This window comes from Gossypium raimondii, chromosome 6 (genome assembly GCF_025698545.1).
Source record: "Gossypium raimondii isolate GPD5lz chromosome 6, ASM2569854v1, whole genome shotgun sequence".
Lineage (NCBI taxonomy): Eukaryota > Viridiplantae > Streptophyta > Magnoliopsida > Malvales > Malvaceae > Gossypium > Gossypium raimondii.
In genome coordinates this window covers 58009622-58023253 of record NC_068570.1, presented here as the reverse complement: position 1 = coordinate 58023253, position 13632 = coordinate 58009622, and the positions used below count along the sequence as shown (strand labels likewise).

At 27.7% G+C, this 13632-nt stretch overlaps 1 protein-coding gene across 6 annotated transcripts in view; it reads left to right on the top strand.

Annotated features, from left to right (window-relative positions):
* LOC105772660 (lupeol synthase) overlaps window positions 1–13632 on the top strand; it is a 70056-nt gene that overhangs the window by 46149 nt on the left and 10275 nt on the right. For 2 of the 6 annotated variants that reach the window (XM_052632716.1, XM_052632715.1), the window contains exons 1-15: window positions 3729–4031; window positions 6231–6416; window positions 6532–6621; window positions 6764–6961; window positions 7051–7135; window positions 7323–7489; window positions 7571–7759; window positions 7853–7966; window positions 8505–8624; window positions 8718–8840; window positions 8935–9033; window positions 9304–9360; window positions 9446–9492; window positions 9607–9750; window positions 9838–10015. The exons of 1 other annotated variant lie outside the window; for it this stretch is intronic. In XM_052632716.1, the coding sequence (XP_052488676.1) occupies window positions 3831–4031; window positions 6231–6416; window positions 6532–6621; window positions 6764–6961; window positions 7051–7135; window positions 7323–7489; window positions 7571–7759; window positions 7853–7966; window positions 8505–8624; window positions 8718–8840; window positions 8935–9033; window positions 9304–9360; window positions 9446–9492; window positions 9607–9750; window positions 9838–10015 (1998 nt within the window). In that variant the 5' untranslated portion in view covers window positions 3729–3830. Of the gene's footprint in view, window positions 1–3728; window positions 4032–6230; window positions 6417–6531; window positions 6622–6763; window positions 6962–7050; window positions 7136–7322; window positions 7490–7570; window positions 7760–7852; window positions 7967–8504; window positions 8625–8717; window positions 8841–8934; window positions 9034–9303; window positions 9361–9445; window positions 9493–9606; window positions 9751–9837; window positions 10016–10458; window positions 10540–11112; window positions 11197–11688; window positions 11872–13632 lie in introns of those variants that run through there. 3 more of the 6 variants (XM_052632717.1, XM_052632711.1, XM_052632714.1) reach the window with 3 other exon arrangements.

The window sequence follows — 13632 nt, the reverse complement described above, 5'->3', positions numbered from 1 at the left end:
ATTCATGTTTAATGTGCTTAATCGGAGGAGCAAAAGTCTCTATTTAAGAGTAGATCTAGCATAATTGAGTGGAGTTGCATGCAATCTTAGAAATAGGACGACATAAATCTACCGAATTAGAGTCAAATCTAATTGGGGAATCCATAGATCGAGTTAATTTCTAAAATAAGGGTTTTAATTACAAAGAAATTTCAATTAATCAACCTAGAGTCAATTGCTCTTACCCTCGAAAGAGATATTAGCATAATTTAGAGATTTCTACGGATCAAGATACCAAGTGAATAAATCGTTTAAATTAGATTCATAATAATAGATGAAGTCTAGGTAGATTCTTTCCTAGGTATTATTTCTCTCATTGGTTATTATTCGATTATTTTCCTGATTCACTCTCTGTTGAGTTATTTAGTTAGGTTAATTTAGTAAATCTTAGTTTAAAACAATCACTCCAATTTGTCGGCTGAATATTAGGAAAACAATAATTACTAATACTTTTAGTCCTTGTGGATACGATATTTTTACTCACCGTAGCTACACTATTTATCGATAGGTGCATTTGCCTTTGTCGTATTTTTAGTTAGTCACGTGAACATACATCAATTGCTCTAGGGAAGGCTCCACAGACATAAACTCAGGTCGAACTGTGTAAACAACCTTGGTGTTCATCTTTGCTTTTTTAGCACTTCTGGTTTTGTGATTGAAACTGTAGCTACAATTTCAAGTAACATTTTAGTCACATTTTTTGTTTGCTAAGCAAGTAAACCCCTAATTTCTACATAATACATTATTTAAATAATATTAATAAATTATAAATTTAAATATTTCAAATACTTAAATTACACACTTACTGTGAACGAGTTTTATAAAAGTAATAAAATTTTAACAATAAAAATAATGCCATATTATTTCGTCTTAATCTCTACAACAATCGGTTCAATCTTCAGCCTAGTTCTGATCTTCTCTGGCAATTGCCTTGATAGGATAAAAAGTATTAAAATATTAATCCTGAAGAAAATATAGTTATTGAAGTGATACTATTTCAACAAACTTTCTTTTCACAAAGTTATAGATATGTTTGGTGAAGAAGAAAATTGATATTCAATTTCTTAATTTTATGATTTCAATTAAAATATTATTTTTAACTCAAAGTAACTTCGGTTAAATATTTATTTTTAAACTTGAGTTCAACTTTAATATAATTAAACTATTTGAGCTTAAATTAAAATTCTATTAAACTTGTTTATCAAGTTTCGTACTTTAGTTTGAATTGGTTAAATTTTTGTGAATTGATTAAATTTGTATTTATTCAAGTTTGATGAATTTATAATGTGTATTCTTGGATTATAATGCGTTGATCATTTTGACTTTTTAATAATAAGGTTTTTATAAAAAATGTTACAATTTTATTATTTATGAATCAAATGATGATATATTGTTTAAAAATGATTAGAATATCAATTTTTAGTCCGTTAATGATACATAATTTTTTTTTGAAAAATCTCACTATAGTTTATGATCATATTTATTTTTTTGACATAATGTCTAGAATTATCCATAGTCTCTCTGCAACCCATAAATAAGAGGATAATACACTCCAATGTACTTAAACTCACGTCCTCCTGCATTCACAACAATACTCATACCAATTAAGTTAAAACTCAATCGACATGATACATAAAATTAAACATTATTGGTAAATTAAATAATAATTTTTTAAAATTTATAAATATAATTATAGTTATAAGTAATATATATTCGAATAAACTATAATAATAATCAAATATTGAAGAGCGCAATGGTATGTATTAATATCTAGAGTATATTTAAAATTAAATAAAAATAAATCTAAAGAAAATTTAAAGTCCAAAATAATTTAAAGATAACTTAGATATAACTTATTGAGAATAAAAATGGAACATCAAACACGAAAGTCTGAAAATGGTGAATAATACCAAAACCTTGGAAAAATTTCCAGAAAATTATTGCTAGCTGTAAACTGCAGGAGGATTAAAATGAATTCAATGCACTGAAAAGTTTTCTTTGAAAAGCAAAAACAATCATCAAATCCAACAAAAATAAACAAAATAGAAGAACATCTGTACTTCCTGCGAGAATTATCAACACAATTAAAATAGATTTTATATGATATTAATTTATTCTAAATTAAAATAACTAGTATAGCTATGTGTCATGTTTCAAGTTGTGTTTGTTTTATTAAGAACATGTGAAAAATGATTTTAGGAAAATTTGTCAAATAACGAAAATTTTTTTTTACACAGAATCATCCAAACTTCAGAAAATATGAAAGTTAGATGAAAAAAGATTGGATACTAAAGTGAAAAAATTGTATAGTTTAGGGGTCAAATGAGTATGCCTTCTTTCCAACATAAAACATTCATTAAAGAATGGGAATAAGTACAATAGTGGCCCAGAAAGCCCATAGATACAGTAATAAAAATCAGGCCCCAAAAAACCAAAGGTCCCAGCTTCAAACATTACCAGTAAAACCCAGCTCCTAAAAAGCTCCTCAACCTCTGTAATCGGAGGAGGAGGTTTAGGGAACGCCAAGGGATGTCGAGGAAGGAAGAAGCACGGTGGTCCCACCAGTCGTCGGCATGAATGCCTCTGCTAAAGAGTATGCCCTGGCCCAACTCAAGAAAAGACACCATCGACCACTGGGAAGCCAAAGGATGGGGGAGAGATCATATTCTAATAATTGAAGGAATGATTAAACCGATCATATTACTGTTCTTGATTCAATTAGTTTGATCAATTTAACAGCTAAATTAACAAAAATTAAATAGATAATCATAATGTTTTCTATTTTAAAAAATTAAACTAGTCAACATATTCGACTATTAGTTTTTGACATAATTTTCTATTTTTATGGGTTTTGAGTAGTTTTTGATTCAATCGGTTAAACTTCTTTGTTCGATCGGATTAATATACCGACTAGTTTTTTATCAAATAGATCCGATCAATCAATTTAGTTATATTCTAAAAACACTGTTCATATAATTAAATTTTGACGAATTCAAGTTTAGAAATAAAAATAAATCTAATTATAAATTCAGGCAGTAAAATGAAAAAACGTATAAGTGGGAAAATAAATTTAATTACCAAATTGAATTGAAAAATATATTTTGTTTAAAAAAATTAGTTTTGGTGAATTTATGTAAGATGTTTGAGAAGTTAATTTATTGTGTACCTTGTCATAGATATAGGGCGAACAAGTCAATTCCCAAGTTGTTGGAGACCTGCAAATTGCAATAGTTTCTGATCTTTATTTTCTTCTTCTTTTGGTATCATTCGAGTAGTTGAGATATAAATGTAAGTAATAACTTCGATAGCAGTAATAAAAATTTAGCAATAAAAATAATGGCATACTAATTGTTCTAAATTTAATTTTATAAAATATTAAAATTTTAAATAAGATTATTTGAAAGATATATATTATTTATAAATTTAAAATAATTAATTTTATTATTAATTAAAATTATGTAGGTGAAGATATCAATGACAAAATTGTTATTTAAGTATAAAATTAAACCAAAATTTTAAATAATAATAATTTAAATCAAATATTAATTTTGATTAATAAATTATGTAGGGTTGATTTTAAATAATTAAATATAAATATAAATATAAATTGTTGTATTCAATAATGGCAAGTAGCTAGCAGTTGTCAAAGTCTATATATAAGCGGGAGGTTTTTATCATAAAATGGTAACCATATTTTCATTCCTATTTTCTACATTTAACTACGACCCACTAAATTATCACTTACAGTTCCATTCTTGAATTGGTAGTGAAAGAATAAATAAAGGGAGAAAATGTGGAGGCTTAAGATAGGGGAAGGTGGTAATGATCCTTACCTTCAGAGTACCAATAATTTTCTGGGAAGACAAACATGGGAGTTTGATCCAAATGCAGGCACAGATGAAGAACGAGCTGAGGTTGAAGAAGCTCGTCTTAACTTCTACAACAATCGGTTCAATGTTCAGCCTAGTTCTGATCTTCTCTGGCGATTGCAGGTATATCATTTTGCCATGATATAACAATAAATTAATATATTTCAATAATAGAAAAATCCACTTAATAATTTCCCATTATATATTTCAATAATAAAACCTATTCAATAAAAAGTCAAAAACTAGTCCCTCCAATAATAAGTCATGAAAGTTAAATACTTCATGTTCATGATCTAATACAAAATCATTAGTTAAATATTTTATGTTGTTGGTAATAAAGATATAAAAAAGTAACACGTTATCAATAAGTAGTTGAGTGTAATGGTAAGACATGCTATACTTTTAAAGAGAAAATAAATAAAACTTTGTTGTCAATCAATTCGAAAAGGATGGACTACAGCTAATATAGGAAAAGTTAGTATTAAAATATTTACCAATTTCTAGTGATACTAGTAAGATGAGATCTAAATGGAAAGAAAATTATGGTTAATTCGTTACATTTGTTTCTAAATTCAATAAAAATAATGTTAGAAATGTTCAGAAAATATCATAGTGGTAAAGTAGAAATATAGTCGAACTCCTATGAATGTGAAAAATAAATTGGATTAGTCACTCGAATCGTCTAGTTTTGTTTGTTTGATGTGTTTCCATGTTGGTATATGCATGTTTGAGCATATATAAACTTACATGCTTTGTTTTTTTTTTTACACAATATCTAAAATTATCTATAACCCTTCCGCAACACATAAATAGAAAGATAATGCGCTCTCAACACACTTGAATCCACGTCCTCTTACATTGGAAACAATACAATTTCATTAAACTTTCTTTTCACTTGGAAAAGTTATAGATATGTTTGGTGAATTTCTTAATTTTATGATTTAAATTAAAACATTATTTTTAAAACTCGAGCTCGACTCCAAATATAATTGAACTATTTAATCTTAAGTTTAAGCTCTATTAATATTGTTTATCAAATTTTGTACTTAAATTTGAACTCAAACCTAATTATTAAACTTGTATGCATTCAAGTTCGATGGATTTTTTCTAATGCGTATTCTTTGGATTATAATCGTTGATCATTTTAACTTTTTAATAATAAGGTTATTTTATAAAAGAATGTTACAATTTTATGATTATTCGTAAATCAAATGATGAGATAAATTACATATATAATTTATTGAGAATAAAATGGAACATCAAACCTTGGAAAAGTTCTAGAAAATTATTGCTAAATGAATTAAATGCATGAAAAGTTTTCCTTGAAAAGCAAAAATAATCATCAAATGGGATAAAATCAAAATTAAATGTGTAGAAACAAAATAAACAAATAGAGGAACATCTAGACTTCCTGTGAGAATTATCAACACAATTAAAATATACCTAAACATGTAAATTACTAAATTACTGGAATTTAGCAATTACTAAATAAATTATCTTGAAATGGATGTTATATGATATTAATTTATTCTAACTTTTGTATTATAATTTACTTTAAAATTAATAATCAACATTGCCATTCTCAGCTACAAATTTTAAGTTGATTGATTTTTATTTGTCACAAATTATAAAGTAAAAGTTTGAAGGTTAAAATATGTTTTAAGTCTTTATACATTTTTATATTTAAAATTTAGTCTTTGTTTTCATTTTAGGAGTCCTTTACTTTTGGATTTAAATTTGAGGTTCAATTGTAACCATTGTTAAAGTTTTTCTACTAAATTCTTTAGTGTGATATTTTGAAATTGAAAAGAAAATTCACTCGATAATTATGTACCGAGAAAATAACATTGAAAATATTGATCATAATTTTTTTAAAAATATCTATTCGATCTCTTTATAATAAAATTTCTTTTGTCGGAATAGTATTTGTAAGAAATTAATAAAAGAACAATATAATCCCTTTTCTAATAACTACTCAAATTCCCTCAAAATTCAAATTTACTTCGAACCTTACCATGCGAACGACACAAAATATGAAAAGGTAAGCTAACACCTTACCTCTAAATTAACAAACTCATCATTTTCAAAACTTGCGTGGGAATTAAACTTTAAGTCAAAAGCCTATAACCTCAAACACACACAAATCACTTAACCACTTAAACAAATAATAATTAAATTAAATATGTTTGAGGCGATACAATTATATATATAATGGTAAAATGTATCTTTCTTTTTATTTTCTCAATCAATTCACATACTAAAACTTGGATGAAAAATACCTAGAAAGACTCGTTATAGCTAAATTATGTTTGTTGTATGCAGTTTCTAAAAGAGAAAAAGATGAAACAAACCATTCCCCAACCGAAAATAGAGGATGGTGAAGAAGTGACACATGAAGCTACAACAGCAGCAGTGAACAGAAGTGTGCACTTATTTTCAGCTCTACAATCAATACATGGCCACTGGCCAGCTGAGAATTCTGGCCCTATGTTTTTTTCTGCTCCTTTGGTCATTCCTCTTATTCCTTTCCATTTATTCATATTATATATCTATATATATTTCTTCTAATTTCCCTTGCAGAAGATCACAAATTTTTATGCAAATCTTATCCTAATATTTGCAGGTCATGTCTTTATATATCACAGGGCATCTCAATACCAAATTCTCATCAGAATATCGCAAAGAAATTCTCCGTTATATTTACTGCCATCAGGTTATAAATTTGATTTTTTTTCCTAAATAAACGAACGGTATCTCTGTTCTTCATTTGAGTATATATGACATATGATTAGGTGTACATGCATTAAATAGTGGACTAGTATTAATAAATATTAAAACTTGGATTTGCATGGCAGAATGAGGATGGAGGATGGGGATTATATATAGGGGGTCACAGCACAATGTTTTGCACAGCTCTCAACTACATTTGTATGCGTTTATTGGGAGTAGGACCTGATGGTGGCCTCAATAATGCTTGTGAGAGAGGCCGAAAATGGATTCTTGATCGTGGGGGTGTCACTACCATTTCTTCTTGGGGGAAGACTTGGCTTTCAGTATGTCATCCTTTTTTTTACAACAATATTTACCATCAAACTTAATTCTTTTTATATTAAATATATATTTCTATTTAATTTGGTTGTAGATACTCGGTGTTTATGAATGGTCAGGTTGCCAACCAATGCCTCCAGAATTTTGGCTCTTTCCTTCTTATTTTCCCATTCATCCAGGTTTGCAATATTTATTTGTTTGTGGTTAATTCAAAATATGTATTATTTCGAGTATTAAAATTTTAGAATTCGGATCATTTTAATATTGAATCATTTTGAATTTTATTATTTAAATATTAAACCGGAGTACAACATAAGATATGCAAAGTTAATTGTATATATTAACGATGATGATATTCTAATGCAGCAAAGATGTTTTGTTACTGTCGATTAACGTACATGCCAATGTCGTATTTGTACGGAAGAAAATTTGTGGGTCCAATCACACCTCTAATTTCACAATTAAGAGAAGAACTCCACATTGAACCATATAATGAAATCGATTGGAGTACAAAGCGGCATTTATGTGCAAAGGTAAAATCTATAATCATAATTTATGCCACAATATTTATAGTTAAAATGTAAATGAAAAAATGTTTTATACATGGCATGCAGGAAGATCTTTATTACCCTCATACACGGCTTCAAATATTGCTCTGGGATAGTCTTTACATAGTTTCAGAGCCTCTCCTTAATTGTTGGCCCTTTAATAAGTTACGAGAAAAAGCTCTTAAAATAACAATGGATCTCATTCATTATGAAGATGAAAGCAGTCAATATATTACTATTGGATGTGTGGAAAAGGTAACCCAATTCAATTAGAATTGATTTTGAATATTATATATATAGTGCTTGCTAATAATTTAACTAATTAAAATTTGATAATACATTGGGCAGCCTTTATGTATGCTAGCTTGTTGGGTTGAAGATCCAAATGGAATTCACTTTAAGAAGCATCTTTCTAGGGTTGATGACTATGTTTGGGTTGGAGAAGATGGAATAAAGATGCAGGTTTGCTAATTATAAAAACACTATAAATGTTGAATTAATTAAACTTTCAATATTTAATTAATTTCTCTCTAAAAATAATTAAAGTAATTTAATCTTTATCAATTTTGAGAATAACATTTTGACAATTGTACATATTTTGTTGGTATAATAACAACTTTAACCCTTAAAATTGAGCAATTTTTGAAAGTGAGCAACTAAGGACAATTAATCATGGCATTAATGTTTCACATCAATTGTACATAATTTTGATCAGTATGATAACAAATTTAGTCCTCAAAGTTTATATATTTTACATAAAATGTCGTTAAAATGTGTAAATGTTATGGGATAAATTTGTTATTATACTAGTAAAATATATGTACAATTGACGAAAAATATTAACGTTATGATTAATTATCCTTACTTGCTCATTTTCGAAATTGATCAAACTTAATTTGCTTTGATTCTTTTTTAAAAAAGGACCAATTTGTTCAATATCAAAATTAAGAGAAACCATAGAGATATTTTTACAGTATATTTTCAATATTTCACCATGCAGAGCTTTGGTAGTCAAGTTTGGGATGCTAGTTTTATTCTCCAAGCTTTGCTTGCTAGCAATTTATCTAATGAAATTGGACCTACATTGATGAAGGGGCACAATTTCTTAAAGAACTCACAGGTTTAATGTTTTGGTTTCTTAATTACTTCTATTTTACTTTTTCCAATCTTCAGTTAGAGTTGATGGTTGAAAGGTTTGGTTGAAAATTTTAAGGTTAGGGATAATCCTCCGGGAGACTTTAAAAAAATGTTTAGACACATTTCTAAAGGATCATGGACGTTCTCTAATCGTGATCATGGATGGCAACTTTCTGATTGTACTGCAGAAAGTTTAAAGGTAATTTTGTTTTAGTTACAATTAAACACAATGCATTTTGAATTTGAAACAAATTTGCAATTGGAAATTATTGCTTAAAAAACTGTTTTTGCAGTGTTGCCTATATTTTTCAATGATGGCACCTGAAATGGTTGGTGAGAAAATGGAAAGAGAGCATGTCTATGATGCTGTCAATGTTCTTCTATCTTTACAGGTATAGATTGTAATACCAATAGGGACTTTAGCGGAACTAAAAAAATGAATAATAATTTTTGTAGGGGAAGGTATAATTTTAGAATTAAATAATAAATTATTATGATTTGATAAAATTTAAAGAATCTCTATGGTAAGTTTACCATTTTCTGAGGTGAAGCCTTCTCTGAATACCAATAATTAATTCATACCAATGTCAAATTATTTTAATTTGTCCTTATATGATGAATATCTTGGTCTTAAGTATATTCTATGATACAAATGATTGCAGAGCAAAAATGGTGGTTTCTCAGCTTGGGAGCCAGCGGGAGGTGGATTCTGGTGGGAGGTAATAACTATTTCAATATTTGGATTAGTCTTTATATATATGCATACATATATCAATAACTTTTCACCTTAAATTATCTTTTTAGTGGCTGAATCCAGTCGAGTTTCTAGAGGATATAGTTAAAGAACATGAGTAAGAGGCTTATCTTTTCCCTTAATAAATTTCATTAATTATTTAATGTAAAATAAACCAATTTATAAAATTATATATTAATGAATGGAGAAAAAAAACAAATGTAAACTCCAGGTATGTAGAGTGCTCTTCAGCTTCAATCCAGGCACTAGTTCTTTTCAACAAATTATACCCAGGGCATAGAGAACAAGAGATTGAAAGTTGCATCAGAAAAGCTGCAAAGTACATTGAAGATATGCAATATCCTGATGGTTCTTGGTAAGGACTTAATAAGGCATTTTCATTTCTTCAAAACATGAAATTTGATGGGATGGATATATAATTCCTATATATATGTGTGTGTAGGTATGGAAATTGGGGAGTTTGCTTCTTTTATGGGACATGGTTTGCACTATCAGGTCTTAAAGCTGTTGGTAAAAACTTCAAAAATTGTTTGGCTATTAGGAAAGGAGTTGATTTTTTGCTTAAAACCCAAAGAGAAGATGGTGGTTGGGGAGAGAGTCACCTTTCTTGTCCCAAAAAGGTAATTAATATTTAATAAAGATTTCCTTTTGTTCATATGGTGAAATTATCTATTAGTCCCTGTATTTGTATAAAATTTGAGATTTCATCCTCTTACTTTTACAATTTAAAATTCTAGATCGTTGTTGCCAATTTATGCCAAAATTTATCAATTTAACATATTTATTTTCTGTCAATCATATGCCACATCATTGAGGATAGACTAATCAAAATTCTAAGTTGACAAATTTTGACAGAAAATACTTGTGATTTTAATGATTAGACTGAATTTTTTTTGACTTAACTAGACTGAAATTTTAAATAAAAATTTGAAATTTAATTTGTCTCATTTTAAATACAGAGGCTAAACCTCAAATTTTGTCAAAATATAGGGACCAACAATATATTTTTACTTTCATATATTTAATTTATATAAATACTTTTTTTTGTCCATGTTGATAAAAGGTATACACACCCATCGAAGGAAAGGAATCGAATTTGGTAAATACTGCACAGGCTTTGATGGGTTTAATTATTAGTGGTCAGGTATGCTTTACTTTCAATTGTCTATTTATCTTATAATCCTAATGTGCCCAAATAAAGAAAGGCTTAACACCGAGTTTAGTCCTTAATCTTTACATTATTTTTAATTTGGTTATTATTATTTAATTAAATTTGGCCTCAATATTTTAAAATAAAAGTCGAATTTGACCATCAACATTTCAAAAAAATTATATTGTTATTTTTTAACGAAAAATTAACTAAAATATTAAATTTTAAACATGAAAATTAGCATTGCAATCCACATATACTCCATGCTATTTAAAAGAAAATGAACTTTTATATCCTTTTTGAATTTGAATTTTTTTATCTTTTCAAATATTTTTATAAATTTTAAATTATTTGTTGACGTGACATATAAGATAAATAATGTTATGTTAACACGAAATACATGTGAACTGCCATGTCAATATCGTTAACAAATTAATGTTTGAAGGTAAAATTTGGTATTATTCCAAAACTATATATATATATATATATATATATATTCTAAACTTAAATTTATTGCTAAGTTGATTTTCTTTATCACTATACAATTATCCGTATGTTACTAAATAGGCTGAGAGGGATCCTACACCTTTGCATCGAGCTGCAAAATTGTTGATAAATTCTCAGTTACCAAATGGTGATTTTCCCCAGCAGGTAAGTTTCTTTATGTATATACATGCATCATTAAGAGAAAAGGGAAAGGAAAAGGGGTAAAAGTACTAATTATGCTATTGTATTAAGAGTCAGATTATATTTTATCTTTTATTCAAAAATGGATAAGTTAGTCTCTATATGTTAGATTAAAGAGCAAAGTAACTTTTTTGTTAAAAATTCCATCTATTTCTATTGTTAAATACTGGTTCCTGTACATTAGAATGAGATACATGTGACGTGCCATATTTGTCTAGTTATTCTATCAGTCACATAAGTTTTTAATAGTAGAATTAGATGAAAATTTTAACAAAATGAACAATTTATTTTTAATCTAGTATGTAAGAATTAATTTGTCTATTTTTAAATAATAAAATAAAATATAATTTAACTCTTAATACAAATATTTTCATAGTACTTGGGAGAAGGATATATATATATATATATATATATATATATATTTTGTGATGATGTAATTTTTGGATCAAATGGCAGGGAGTGGGTGGATCTTTCTTTAAGAATTGTATGCTACACTATCCATTGTATAGGAACTTTTTCCCACTGTGGGCTTTGGCTGAGTATTGCAATTATGTTTGGCCATCAAAATATGTATCTTTAGAATAAAACAATTTATCTATAAGAATTTATATATAATAAAATCGGTGAGTATTTGGTACATTTGACAGTATATTCTTTTATAAGTAATTTTAAAATTTTGGCATGTATCTTTCTCTTTTTAAATATTTGTCAACTTCCAACTTTACTTGTGAAGTCTAAAAGTTCCACTATAATATATCAAATAATTTCTCTAATAAAATAGTGCAATATATATATTTTTATATTGTCATTATATTTTAGTTTATTTGATCTTTGATTTATAAATATAAATTTCCTTTAAAAGATATATATTGATTCTTTTATTAATTTATGTTTTTTTCAAAGTGGTTGAAGTATTATGTTAAACCAATTCAATCAAAAAGTGAATGCTCAACTGTTCAACCTTCGATTCAATTATTAGTATCTTTTATGTTTGTTTTACAATCTGTATTTGAGATTTGTGTTTATTTCTCTTAATATTATCAATTGAATTATTTAGTTTGTTTAAACTAGATCCTCTTATTAACACCCACAATAATAGGTGAAAGGAAAATAAAAAGTAAAAGATGGCTAAAAAAAAAAGAGCAAATGACATTAGTGTTGTGTGCAACGTTAGGAGACATCGTTAAGAGGAAAGTCATAAAATTTGAAATGATTAACCTTTATGGACCTATAAAAATATGAATGATACATTTAATTATAGGATAGTGAAGAATTTTAAGGTAATTTCTTTGAAGTATTGGTAGTGAAATTTTTTAATTGTAATTAAAAAATTGTTCTGTGCCAAATTTTATTTTTTATTTTTAATTACAACCTAACCTTTTTTTTTGGCCATCAAACAATTCATTCTTTCATTGCAAAAACAAATCATACAAACATACACCTGTACATCATCATGAAACACTTATACCAAGACAAAATAACAAGCATTTAACCAGGAGGTAGGAGGATTGATCTTCACCCATGTGAATGGAACACAATTCATGACCAGTCGTTTACCTCTTCGGAGAGTAGTCGTGACAAGAGGTTTTTTCGAGGGTGGCAAGCCAATCACCTTCAAATCAAATTAAAATGAACTCACTGAAAATGCTCTCTATTCTAACATGCCACTCAAAATCTACCTTCACCTACGCACAAAAACGAACATATCCACATACTAAGCATTGAAAGCTCACTGGTGCTAACATAATTTAAATTCAACGCATTATTAAATTAAACCATAAAGCATAATAAAATGACACATAACTAAGTCCAACATACTAGAATATGGACAAGAGTTGGGCGGGAATAAATGCACTGATAACCACAACCACACTAGTATATCGCTCGTACTCCTAGGGTGTTTGAGCTAGTGATACGTTCTCGACCCCTAGGGTATTAAAGAACTATCAAATGATAATTTGCGCTCAGCACTAATGCTCCCACCAACATAACAAACCCTATTGCATGCCTATCGGATTCGAACAAATTGGTTTAATAAAATTATTCATAAATTACATTAATACCTTTTATATATTGTCCTCAATGGTTTTTTCATGTAAAGAAAAATGGAAGCAAATATTAGCTCACTGGTTATCTAATGTTTAACTAATACTAAGCGGTATTACATGGTTGAATATAGAAAGATAATTTAGGTAAGTAAAAGCTCAAGTTCAAATAGATAAGGAACCGAAAGCTGGTACATTGGGTATACGACTTCTGCGGTATATAGCATCATTCACAATAGTGAAATTCATAGTCCAAGACATGAGAAAATAATATTCTTTCATTGGTATTACATGATAGATGAAAAGTAAACATGTCCATGGTTTCATCTTTGTGATAAATGACTTGATTACTATT